Source organism: Monocercomonoides exilis, assembly GCF_001643675.1.
Source record: "Monocercomonoides exilis strain PA203 chromosome Unknown scaffold51-639645, whole genome shotgun sequence".
Lineage (NCBI taxonomy): Eukaryota > Preaxostyla > Oxymonadida > Polymastigidae > Monocercomonoides > Monocercomonoides exilis.
This window is the reverse complement of record NW_027150596.1, coordinates 230,342-243,045: the sequence shown is the minus strand read 5'-3', so window position 1 is coordinate 243,045 and position 12,704 is coordinate 230,342. Positions and strand designations below refer to the sequence as shown.

The 12,704-nt window shown below is 32.6% G+C and overlaps 3 protein-coding genes across 3 annotated transcripts; 1 reads left to right on the top strand and 2 right to left on the bottom strand.

Moving 5' to 3' along the window:
• Positions 1-1,472: 1,472 nt before the first annotated feature.
• On the bottom strand, positions 1,473-6,304 carry MONOS_9101 (uncharacterized protein; the record flags this gene model as incomplete). The annotated part of the gene is made up of 5 exons (XM_067879566.1): positions 1,473-4,057; positions 4,141-4,441; positions 5,165-5,426; positions 5,570-5,739; positions 6,112-6,304. 5 exons carry the CDS (start codon positions 6,302-6,304, stop codon positions 1,561-1,563), a joined length of 3,423 nt encoding a protein of 1,140 aa, XP_067720762.1. The 3' UTR covers positions 1,473-1,560.
• Positions 6,305-7,639: 1,335 nt separating this feature from the next.
• MONOS_9102 (putative 5' nucleotidase family protein) lies at positions 7,640-11,240 on the top strand. Its single transcript, XM_067879567.1, has 9 exons — positions 7,640-7,755; positions 7,900-7,958; positions 8,107-8,249; positions 8,403-8,563; positions 8,786-9,591; positions 9,764-9,889; positions 10,149-10,252; positions 10,428-10,528; positions 10,681-11,240. The coding sequence occupies exons 1-9, from the start codon at positions 7,688-7,690 to the stop codon at positions 10,874-10,876; spliced, it is 1,764 nt and encodes a 587-aa protein (XP_067720761.1). The 5' UTR covers positions 7,640-7,687; the 3' UTR covers positions 10,877-11,240.
• A 42-nt stretch (positions 11,241-11,282) lies between these two features.
• MONOS_9103 (putative Bucentaur or craniofacial development) lies at positions 11,283-12,493 on the bottom strand (the record flags this gene model as incomplete). Its single annotated transcript, XM_067879568.1, has 5 exons — positions 11,283-11,576; positions 11,739-11,869; positions 11,932-12,180; positions 12,229-12,356; positions 12,427-12,493. 5 exons carry the CDS (start codon positions 12,491-12,493, stop codon positions 11,468-11,470), a joined length of 684 nt encoding a protein of 227 aa, XP_067720760.1. The 3' UTR covers positions 11,283-11,467.
• Between the last annotated feature and the right edge of the window lie 211 nt (positions 12,494-12,704).

The window sequence follows — 12,704 nt, the reverse complement described above, 5'->3', positions numbered from 1 at the left end:
AACAAAACAAAGGTCTATTTATCATCTAATTTTTTCCTCACTTTGATCTGCAAAATTTTCTTCTTCGAAATTTTCCATGTCGTTATGTGGAATTCTTCGATAAACTCTTTTCAACTTTGACTTTAATGGAAGAGTATCTTCAATGTTTTCTGTTTCTTCTTCGGCTTCGGAACATTTCGCACTTGTTCGAATAAATATGTCAAAATTTTTTTGAAAAGTTCCATTTGTTAAGTTTTCAAAAAATTAAAAATTTCATATTTCTATCAAATTTCTGTTCCCACTCACTAAATTTCGCTGTTATGAAAATAAAATCTTGTCAATGTTATTATTTCCATTTTTGTGAATTTTCATGATTGGGAACAGAAATTTGATAGAAATATGAAATTTTTAATTTTTTGAAAATAAAACAAATGGAACTTTTCAAAAAAATTCTGACATATATCTTCTTCCCACTTTTTTTTCAAAGCAATCCTCATTTGTGAGCAATTTTCCGTAAAAATCAAAACTATTTGTATAAGTGGGCAAAGGAAATGAAGAGTATTTGGGCAATTGGCATAGGTACATCTGTGCTTCTTTTGCATTTTGCTCTGTTAGGAATAAACTTTATGATGAAATAATAGATAAAAATAATTTAAAACTTTTGGGTGGACGAATTTTTTGAAATTGTTTTTTCTTGTTGAAAGAAATCAATTTTGAAAAATCACTTATTAATATTGCAATTTTTAATAAAAATTAATATATAAGGATAATTACTTATTAACAAATACATGCAATGCTTTTAATTGTTATATTTACCTTTTGTATCAAAGAATTTCTGAGAAATAAAACATTTTAGAAAAATAAATATTTTAATTAATAATTTTTGATCAATCCCACAATTAAATTATAAATTGCCAAAGATTTAGGATTAGCTTTTTTTTGTAATGTGTGGGGTGAACACTTTCCAATGTATAACAATTTGAATATAGAAATATTTTATTATTGTATGCAATGATTGTTATTTAAAATATTCTTCTATTATTAATGAATTTTGATTGTTTGAAGATGAAGCGATTAATCTAGCAATATGAGGATATCAGTTAAGTGAATTTGATTGTGAAAAGTATTGACGCTTATAAAATTTTATCAAAGATGAATTATAAGGTTTTGTTCATTTTTCTAATTGAAATTTGTTAAAACGATATCATTTAAATTTTGTGATTTTTCTTAATCAAGATTAAATGCAGAAGTTGAACAAAAAGAGAAAGGAGGAACAACATTCTTCTGCTCATTTTGCATACACCCTCAGAATAATTACACAGCTGAGAAGATGAAAAAGTTTATGAAGAAGAAAAAATATAAATTTTGTAATTGTTTTTCCTTTTATTATTTTGAGTGCCTTTTTTTATTCATTCAATTTTTCAAAAGAATTTCATTTCCAAAATTAATTTGTTATATTAATTTCAAAAAGAAGAACTATTAATTGAAAATCATTTCCATGAGAGCAATGCATTGCAATAATATTATATTTTTTGACTGAGTGTTTTTGAATTGTTTGATGTTTTTTTGAAACTCTCTTAATTAAAAAAGCATAATGTGAAATTTCTCATTGATTGTCACTTCAAAATGAATTGGCTTGAGTTTGGTTTCATCTCCATCAATCATACGCCCATCAATCATAAGCGTTTTCAAAAATGAATAAGAATCTTCAATTATCCCTTCATCTTTAGCCTTTTCTTTCCTCTCTTCTTCGCCTTCATTCATGTCGATGTGACTTATTCCACTCCACATCGATTCACATGGATATTCATCGCTCCCACATCCCAATGTGTCATGCCACTCCCTCGACACAAACACCCCTATTCCCTTCATTTCAACGAGAAACAGCTCAAGATCAACACTCTCCACAAAATAGTCTCTGTCAATCCCTTTCATATCAACTGCCATCCCTTCTCCTTCTCCATTTTCAAATTTGTATTCAAATACAAACCTTTCCTTCATCACTGTTTCATTCAGTTTCTTGCAAGAAATGAACAAATCCCTTCCATAGGCAGCAACATTGTCTTTGAAGAACAATGTTGTCAACGCAAAGTTATTCACGCAATTATCGCTCAAATCCAGATATATTCCTCCCCCTCTTCCTTCATTTCCATTCACTGAGCATGTTAATATGGATGATGATCCAATTTCAAGCAAATCATACAGCTTCATCTCGCTCTTCACACACCCTCCACTCACACTTTCTGTCTCAATATCCTCAAATCTGCTTTCTCCATCAATTCTCAAATTCGATCCTCCATTCGATGTTATCAGCGATCCTGCTCCCACAACACCCCCCAATGCTGTCATGTTCCTCAATGTCACTTCCGATCCACCATTCCCCACAATCACTCCTCCTCCACTGGTTTCAATCCCATCCAATGAACAGTTCACAAATATCACATTCCCTCCTCCAAATCTTGCAATTCCACATCCTTCAAATCTTATCCCATTCATTTCTGTTCTCTCGATTCGAATAACTCCTCCATTCCCAATCACAATCCACTTCCAACATTCATTCACATTTGAATTCACACCTCCTTTTGAAAACAAACAATCCAAAATGAAGCATTCACCAATCCTCACTTCCACAATCGATTCATCACCACTTGCACTTGCAGAGGAGGAGCATGGAAGTGAAATCTGAAGAAGTGACAAAGTCAAATGTGTTTGTCCATCTCCTTCTGTCCATTCAAATTTCCCTCCCTCTTCAACAACCAGTTCTCTCGTTTCTTCATTCCCTTTGATTGTCAGTCCTTTCCCACCTCTGTTGATCGTCTTGCTCACTGAAGCAACACCAACAAGCATAATCCTCTCTGTCTCATCCTTCAACCGATCAAATCCAATATCAACAGATAAGCAAGAATTTTCTTTCGCTCCACAACTTGATAATCCGTTTCCAGCATTGCTCACAAACAAATTTGATCCCAATCTTGGAAACAGATAATTGATGATCAAGTCTTCCTTTCCTGCTTCTGTCAGCTCCGCCACCCACATCTTCTTCTGCACTGTTTCGTTCGTTGCTGATCCATACCACAGTGCTGGAAGAATCACAAGCCACGTCGAGTCGCATACCAAAAACACGTATTTCCACTTTTCTGCATCATTGTTTGTGAATTCGTTCATCTTCATCGAACACTTTATCTTTGCTGTTTCAAACATTACATGCACACCTCCTAACTTTCCGCTGTCAGACGGCGCCTCACATCTGTCCACTTTGTTGTGCTCAAACACAAACTTCCCCCCATCCCACACACTCACCATTATCCCTCCTCCCAATGTGTAATCTGCTTCGCACTCACACCTCTCAAACACACAGTCCTCAATCTCCCACGCTCTCCCACTCCCCACTTTCCCACTCATCATTCCTCCATTCCCTTCGTATCTTCTCACCTCATACAATGTGCTGTTCCTCATCTCCAACCCCATTTCCTCCAAGACACCAATCTCGTTCCCATTCCCAAAATTCGTCTTCTTCATTGTTGCATTTCTAATATTCACAGCCTTTCCTCTTCTCAGCTCCAACACACTCCCTTCGTCTTCTCTCCTCTTGTTTCGTATCGTCACACCCTCAAGTTCCACTTCCATTTCGCACCCATCAGCAACAATTACACCACATCCCCTCGTTGCCACTTTTTCAAATCCACACTTCACAAGCACCATCTTTCCTCCTTTCCCCTTCAGACATTCCACATTCAAATATAATGCTCCTGCCTCTGTGATAAACCAGTATCCTTCAAATCTCAGAACTTCATCGATATACATGAACCAGCATGTTCGGGTTGATCCCTCAAACGACCAAGTACAAAACATCAGAGAGTGGAATGTGATTATCTCCTTCGTCTCGACAAAGCATTCTTTCACTCCTCCTCCCACTTCTGCTTCTTCTCCGTTCACTTCTTCTCTCACCACAACTCGTTCCATTTCGACTTCTCCACCAACAACCATTGGCTGCGCATCAAGTGTCATTTCTTTGTAAATCGTGAAGTGCTCATCAGCCACAATGCTGCTGGTTCTCTGGCCCCAAACACCGCTGCTCCTGTGTTTGTCAATGAAAAACATGGAAAGTTAGAATGCCCGCAGCTCGGATAGTCCGTTCCTCCATTTCCACCATTCACATACCCGACGTTTGGTTTCTCTCTAAAATCAAACTGAAATTGCCTTTCATTGATCAGAAATGTGATGTTGAAACATTCAATAAAAATATCATTCCCCGCTTTTGCTGCGTTAACACTGAACTTCATTCCTACAAATAAGAAATCCAATTCTCCTCTTTCCTTTGTTGCCAGATACACTCCTCCTCCTCTTCCAGTGCTGTTGTTGCAGCTGCAATGGCTGATAGTTGAGTCAATCATCTTCATTGATCCAGATGCACCCAATGTGAAGAATATTGCTCCTCCTTTTTCACTTGACACTGCCTTGTCTTCGACATACCAAATTGATAAAGAAGAAAAAATATGATTTTTAATGTTTAAAGTTAATGTTTTCTCCAAAATATAAAAAAAGAAAATAAATATCAGATCCTTATCTTCATTTCAAATACATTTTCAACTATATCCACAAATATTGGACTCATGTTGTGTGGCGTTGCATAACTATCAATATCAAATTCTGAATATTTAATTTTGTCAATAATATAAAAATATTTAAAATAACAATCAGTGCATACAATAATATTATGTTTATATATTCAAATTGAAATATATTGGAAAGTGTGCGCCCTTTGAATCATGAAAAAAAAGCCTATTCTTATTCTTTGGAGATCAAAAAATTAATTGTGGGATTGATCAAATTTTGATTATTTAAATTTTAATTTTTTGAAATGTTTTATTTCTCCGAAATTCTTTGATACAAAAGGTTAATATAACAATTAAAAGCATTATATATATTAATTAATTGGAAATTATTTTTATATATTAATTCTAATAAAAAATAGCAATATTAATAAGTGATTTTTCAAAATTGATTTCTTTCAACAAGAAAAAACAATTTCAAAAAATTCGTCCACCCAAAAGTTTTAAATTATTTTTATCTATTATTTCATCATAAAGTTTATTCCTAACAGAGCAAAATGCAAAAGAAGCACAGATGTACCTATGCCGGGCAATTTTCGTTAAAAGTGATTCTGACGATTCAAAAAAAACACCACTTGCATCAAATGCATTCTTTGTAACTGATGGTGCGAATGCAGAGTGAAGAGCTTGAGGAAGGATGTCTGCTAAAGCCTCTCTGTTAAATGAAGCAGTTGAAGATTGTGGAATTTCTATTGATGAACTTATAACAGATATTGGAACAGCAATAACACCTCTATCGAGAGGTTGCGAAATATGTGTTGTGTGAGGAACAAATGAATGACATCCACGTTCGATTCCAAAAAATTTCTCCAAATAATAGGGTTTTGACAAGAGCTGGGCGAATCAATGAATTTCATAAATCTTTTTTCTCATTATTTCTTTCTTTTCTTCATTTTCAATCTTTCTTGAAGCAGAATGCGTAAAGAGTATCGTTCGAATAAAGAAAAGTTCATCCAACCGTTTGTATTGCTCCACACATCAAGCGAAGGAGACTGGAGAGGAGTTAACTCTTCCGGAACATTGGAACTTGGCCAAAGCACAATTGTGGGTAAAGAAAAGCCATCCGAGGCAACAGCAGCTACAAGCGTCGCGTTTCGCACCCTCGAAGGAACGAGGCAATAGGCCGAAGGAGACTCCAAGGATTTCGCTACAAGTTTTTGGCAATTATCAGATAATCTTGGTGATGTTTCATCCACATTAAAGATCAGTTCACTTTGGTATATGTGTTTTGAATGAAAACCATCAAATATTTCATCCCTTGGTTTCAAAACGTCCTGACAAGATGCTGCATGACGTTTTGAATCCAAAAATTTTGGCTTTTGCAATTTCAATTCGAGTTGATTTCGCAAGAAGGAATAAGCCGCAAATTTTGAATTTTTTTTTGGTGAAGCATCTTCAATAATCTCTGATTCTTCAATTTCAACGCATTTTCAATCAAAATAGAACCAAATAATTTGAAAATGAAAATATTTTGCATCCCAATTTTTTTGTTTTCATCACTGTCAAGCTTGTTTCATACTGTGCTTCATTTCGATCACGTCAGTTTCAATTTCCTTTTTTTCCTTGAGAAGTTTTGATAGCCTTTTCTCTTTGGCAATATTTCTGTGGCTTTGAACAGCCTTCACAGCATGGATGAATGCTTTTTTTGTTTTTTCACCGAAGTTGGTTGCATCCACAAGCCTGGGTTTTCTGTCAATTTGAATTCGCGTCATTCTCTCGAGTCTATTTTCATTAATGCGGTTGTCCATCGACTTCATTTCTGTCGTGCTTTTCTTTTCCCTTCTTTAGTGTCTTTTTGATCATAAGAAAAACAAATCAATTTTTTGGGAAATGGCAAAAAATAAGACCTTATCAAACAGCCAACTGACATTTACACTAAAGAGATAGGAAGAATTTGCTAAAATAAATTTTTTTTGTTAATTCAATTTGTTTCAAATAATTTTTTGTCATGTTTTTTTCTAACGATAATTTCACAAACGAATTAAATTATCATCTTGAAATCAAATTGACATATCTGTTCATCAACTGATGATAAACATAATTGTGTGAACAAACAATTTTTGTTTCTTTTAAAAAATTTTTTGTAATTTTCCAGGTTATTGAAAAAAGGAACCAATAAAAACACCAAACTTTTCATCACTTTCACGAATTTTGAAAATTTTTAATTCTAGCACTTCTACACCCCTATCAAATAATCAGTTTAATTTTTTTTTAAAAATTTTAATTTTATATAATTCATCAAATGAATAATATTTTATTATAACATTGTCAATTATGAAAAATTAGATAACCATATTTGTTTAAAATTTGATTATTCGATTTTGAAGTTATGCAACTAACACAGATTATTCAAAAAGTGATTAACATCACAAATAATTCTTGACAAGATCAGTTTCTCAATTACTGCAAGAGAAGAAATTCTGACAATCTTCCTCAAAATATATCTCATCAATAAAAACTCATGTTAAATATAAGACTTTCAAACCTGCTTCATTTGTACTCAGAAAAAATTACTATTTAATTTTCGGAGAAATATTATTTTCTGTTTCTCCGAGACACATATAATTATTTTTGCAACATTCAGTCAACACGAAATTAAAAGTCCGTCATACCAAAAGAGTTAGTATTTATAAGACGCATTTGGATGAAAATTATTAGTATTATTCCTCTTGCAGTTATTAAGATATCAAACTTTTCTGGTATCTTTTTCATAATCAATATTCCTCGAATGTGGAGTGAAAAACATTTATGATTGTCAAAAATAATTTCAGAAAACAAATAAAGATTGAAAATTATATTTATCACAATGTCTTTAATATCGAAATATTCTTGAAGAACTTAGAAATTTCTTGTTGTTATTTTTTAAGAATTTTGGAAAAGATATCGAATTTATTTCTTAAAAATATAAAACAGTTTTCCAAAAAGTGAAAATTTTGTATTACAAAAACTTTTAATAAATAATAAATAATAAATCCAATTTTTTGTTTCCAACAAAAAATAATTATTAATGAAAATGAAGATAAGAAAAATATATATTATGGAAAATCATCATCAATAAATTAGTTTTCTTATTGGTATCGAACACATTTAATAAAATGCTGTTGCATATTTGTTATTTCATTATTGCAAAAATTTGCTGCATGGATGAAAATGGGGTTGAGAGGTTTGATTACTTATTTAATGATTCATTATTATATATTATAAATCTCTTATATTTTTCGAAAATTACATATTTATTTCGAACTGTTGCATTTTCAAAAAATAATTGTCAATGAAAAAATTAAAAATTTATTGACCATATCCCAAGAACAAAAGGAATTACTGATACAAAAGAACTTAACATAACCGTTATCCAAACAACAGACAGTACGACTTGCTTTATTTTTAAGATATATAATTAAAACATCATTTCATTTTGAATGATTTATTATTTTTGTGATTATAAATTTCGTACTTTTTTGTTTCCGTAAAAACATGCATATTCATATTGATACTTATTAATTGACAATAAAAGTTCATGGTTGGATAAATGGCCACATTAGAGATGATCGCTATCCAGCAAATTTGGGGGATTTGTACGATTTTGTGACTGCAATGAAAAAAAAGCAGAGTTCAAATCATATTGTTCTTCTTTTTGACACTGGAGATGTTTCAGAGGTTTGTTAAACATGAAACAATTATTGGAAGATATACTTTATTTGATTATATTAATATTTGTTATTTTTTTAATTGATTTTTAAATATATTTAAAATAACTTAAAAAAATATTTTCATATTTATGAATATGTTTACAAATAATATCATTAATAGGGTACAGGTCTTAGTGATGCTGTTGATGTTCATGGAGAGTTCATAATGGAAATGTTTAAGGAATTGCCATATGATGGCCTTGTCATTGGAAACCATGAACTTGGAAATAACAACCAAATTGATCATATTGCAGATGATTTCAGTCCGTTCTGGAAAGGAAAGTATGCATAAACAATTTTTTTAAAAGCAAAAACTGTTGTTTGTGATGTGATTGCTTTTGAAAAAGCTATTTTCAAACTTCTTTTCTTTTGAACTTTTATTCCTTTTATTGAACAATGTAGATAAAACCACTTTATAAAAATTTTTGAAATGTTATTTATTCTTTGCTCTTAAAACTTTTATATATTTGACATTTGTATGATTACTACCATATTTTTTAACAGATACATCTGCATGAATGCAGAACATGTTAACAAGAACAAGAAATTAGCTGATGATTTCATTACAATCGATTTACCAGAGAATGAAGGGAAAATTCTAGTTTTTGGCTTCATATATGGCATGAACAATGCAGCTGACCATGTGAAAGTGTCGCCTGTCAAAGATGTGCTGACTGACGAGCGGTTCGAAAAGGCATTTCAGACAGAGAATGTGCGGCTGATCATCAACCTGTGCCACATCTCCACCGACAGCAAAGAGGTTGACGAGATCAAAAAATTCATTCAGCAGAGGAAGCCAGACGTGCCACAGCTGTTCCTGACAGGCCACTCGCACATGCTGAGGCAGCGGGACTTGGAGAAGAAGCCGTCGAATGCGAAGGTTGTGGAGTCGGATGCATGGGCGCTGGAAAGCGGAGCATACGGCAGGCAAATTGGGCTCATAAACTTTGCGCTGGGAAAACAGCTGAGTGCGGAAGGCGCTGCGGAGAAGCTGTCGTTCAGCTACGAGTGGCTCAACATGATTGGGAAGGACTTTGAGCGGGCGAGCGGGCTCAGTGCGGGCGAGCTGAAGACGAAGAAAGGAGAAGAGATTAAGAGAAGGATCAAAGCAAAGTACGACGACCTCGGCCTCTCGAAGGTAGTTGGGTGTGTTCCGGAATTCTACTCGAGATCGTTAAAGCCGAAAGATGGCAAGAAGAGCCTGGGGATGCTGATGGTTGATGAGGCATTTCCTTATGCAGCAGTTGAGATGAAGTGCTTGAACACTGTGCAGGAGATGATCCACATCGTTTCATCTTCCTCTGTTAGAAGTATGCAATGATCGTTTAATGTATTTTTACTGTTGTTTCTTTTATTGTCTCATTTTTTTCTGTTCTATTTCTTGTTCGGTGAAATGCTTATTTTATATCAAAAATTCTTCATTTTAATGTTTTTTTTATGATTAATTTCCATTTGTGTTTATTCAATCTCTTGTGCATACAGGTGATATTTATGAGGGAGAGATGTATCTGGATGACTTGTACTCGGTTGATCCATTCAACAACGCCATATCTGCAATTGAGAATGTCAGAGGAGGAGACATCGAGAAGATGAAGAATACGACACTCGGTTTGATAAATCAATGGAAAATATTTTTTATTAGAAAATGAAACTTTGAATGAAAAAGAACATATGTTAGTTGAAATGCTGATGTGCTTTTTCTTTTTATTTTGTGAAGATAATTTTTTGAATGTATAAAATTTAGTGATTATTTTTGCTGCATTTGTGAATATTTGAAAAATTTAATTCATTTTTTTAAAAATTCTCTTTTCCTTTTGATTTTTATTTAACATTTATTGTTTTTTAAATGCAACTATTTCACTATCAGATGGATCGAAGTTCTCTGACAAGTATTTTATCACGTCTCAGAAGCTGAATGAGAATGATAAATACACATTGACTGTCACCACATACGATGCAAAAAGGATAATTGTGTGATTATTTCATTTATTTATTGCTGCTTCTGTTAACTAAGTATTATTATTATTATTATTATTATTATTATTATTATTATTATTATTATTTTGACTCAAAATGTTTTGAATTCACAATGATAATTATATTTTTCTATTATCCGAATGAATCCTGTTTCTAATTGCAACAAAAGGATCGCTTGAAATTGGTGAGCGACGAGACACACACATCAATCAACACAAAATGCCTGTTCAGAGACACTTTTCAGACTTTCATTGAAAAATCGTGGAAATGGTTTATTCCATTGCTTATTTCATTAGATTTAACTTTCTTCTTGTTTTTTTTAAAACTATATTTCATTACAAATGAATTTATTTTTCTCTATTCAATTTTTTTGTATCTGCATTCATTGTCTTCAATGCTTCTGTTTTCATCAACCTTTTCAGTGGGAACGTAAATCCTCCACATTCAAATCCTCCAAAGACTAATCCTGGTGCCATCGTTGGCATTGTTCTGGGCTGTATTGGAGCAGTTGTCATAACTGTTACAATTGTCGTGTTCATCGCCTTCCGCATTCGCAAGAAGAAGCAGGACACAGCAAAATCATACACGTTCCTTGCTGACAAAGAAGGATATTACTAACTTCGCTATTAGACTGTAATTATATTTGCTAATTATGACCATTGATTGTTGACTATTGGCTATGTATTTTTATTCCATTGCGTTTTATTTATCTGTTTGTCTTGTATGCTTTTTTGAAGCATTTTGATTGATTGCGATTGTTTGCTTATTCTGCTAAAAATCGTGAGTGACTGTATAAGCATGAAGGAATATCATGTCTTGCTTGTCAAGCATTTTTCTATTTAATCTTATTTTATTCTCATGCATTCTATTATTTTATGTTTCGCATTCGAGGGTTCATTCACTGTGGCATTTACTTTGCCTTTTTTTTAAATTCTGTTTAAAGATATATAGTTGTGTAAACATTGATTGAAACGTTTTCTTTTCTGACTTTCTTTTTTTTATTTTTTAAAAAGAAATGTTCATGTGAAAACTTAAATGAATCTTCTTAAAAAAAGAAACGTCAAAAGTTGAAATAAATTCTGAATGATCGAAAACAAATAAGACCTTCATGAGTAGTTGAAGCTATTTGAAAGAAGAAAAAAAATGAAATGAAAATAAAAATATTCTTTAGTCTGTGCTTAATAATTTTAACAATGATGAAATGTTTATTTAGTTGCCTTTCAATTCTCTCTTTTTCCTTTCCTCTGCTTTTATTTGCTGTTGGAGTTCAGCCTCACGTTCCCTCGAACGATGAAGGAACTCTTGCTTCGCAATATAGCTATAGCAACAAAAATTATATTAAAACAATATAAAATCACACACACACACACACACACACACACACACACACACACACACACACACACACACACACACACGATGAAATATGTTCAATGAACACGCTTAAGTGCACAAGAAAACAAACAAATAAATAACACACCCGCTTTGCGTTAGTCCTTTGCCTGCATCTGTAGCAACTTTTAATTCGTCTTGAAGCTGTGCTTCGTTCTTGAAAACTTCCCAATTCTTTTTAGATGCATCAAGTATCGATCCTTTCTGCTTTTGTTGTTGCTGAACAATATATTTCGTGAAAAAGCTTAATTCTTCCCGTTATTAATAATGTGATGGCAAACCTTCATCAATTTGATAGCATCGCTCATTGACAATTTTGGCTTTGGTCGTGGACCTGGCTGGGTTGCTGGTTTTTTTGGTAAGTTTGTTGATTGCTGAGGCTTTGATTCTTTCTTTTCTTCTTCTTCTACTTTTTTGGTCTTTGCTTCAACTGATGGTTTTGTCGACGAAGATGGTGCATCATCACTTTCAGAATCATCATATTTTGGCTCTTTTTTATCATGAAATTCTGCAAGTTCGTCATCTTCTTCCTTTTTTCATAAAACAGTCAGTCATACTTACAAAAATGTTTCACATACCCTTTCTAAACGACGTGCTATCTCCTGATATTTCTTTCTCATTTCTTCATCTTCTTCCGATTCTTCGGAAATGTCTCCTCCAACGCTTTCATTCGAATCAAAATCAATATCGCTATCGCTCTCATCAGCTTTTTTGAAAAAATTAGAAAAGAAGGCATATAATTGTTATTTTTTCAACTTACTCAAAAAAATAAATACATGGTTCAAAATCTTCACTATCATCAGCATCTACATCATCAGCATTTTTGTTTTTTAAAAATTCCATTCAAAATCTCTTCAATGGTAGTAATAAGTTATTAATTTTAAAAGAATATCATATCAAATTTATTCAAGAAATAATATTCGCAATGTTAAAACAATAAAATCATCACATTAAATTATGCATTAAAATATTCTTAAATATTCTTCAAACCTTCTTTATATATTTTTATAACTTTTTGAATAATAATAAAAATTTATTATGGGTTTGGGATTGT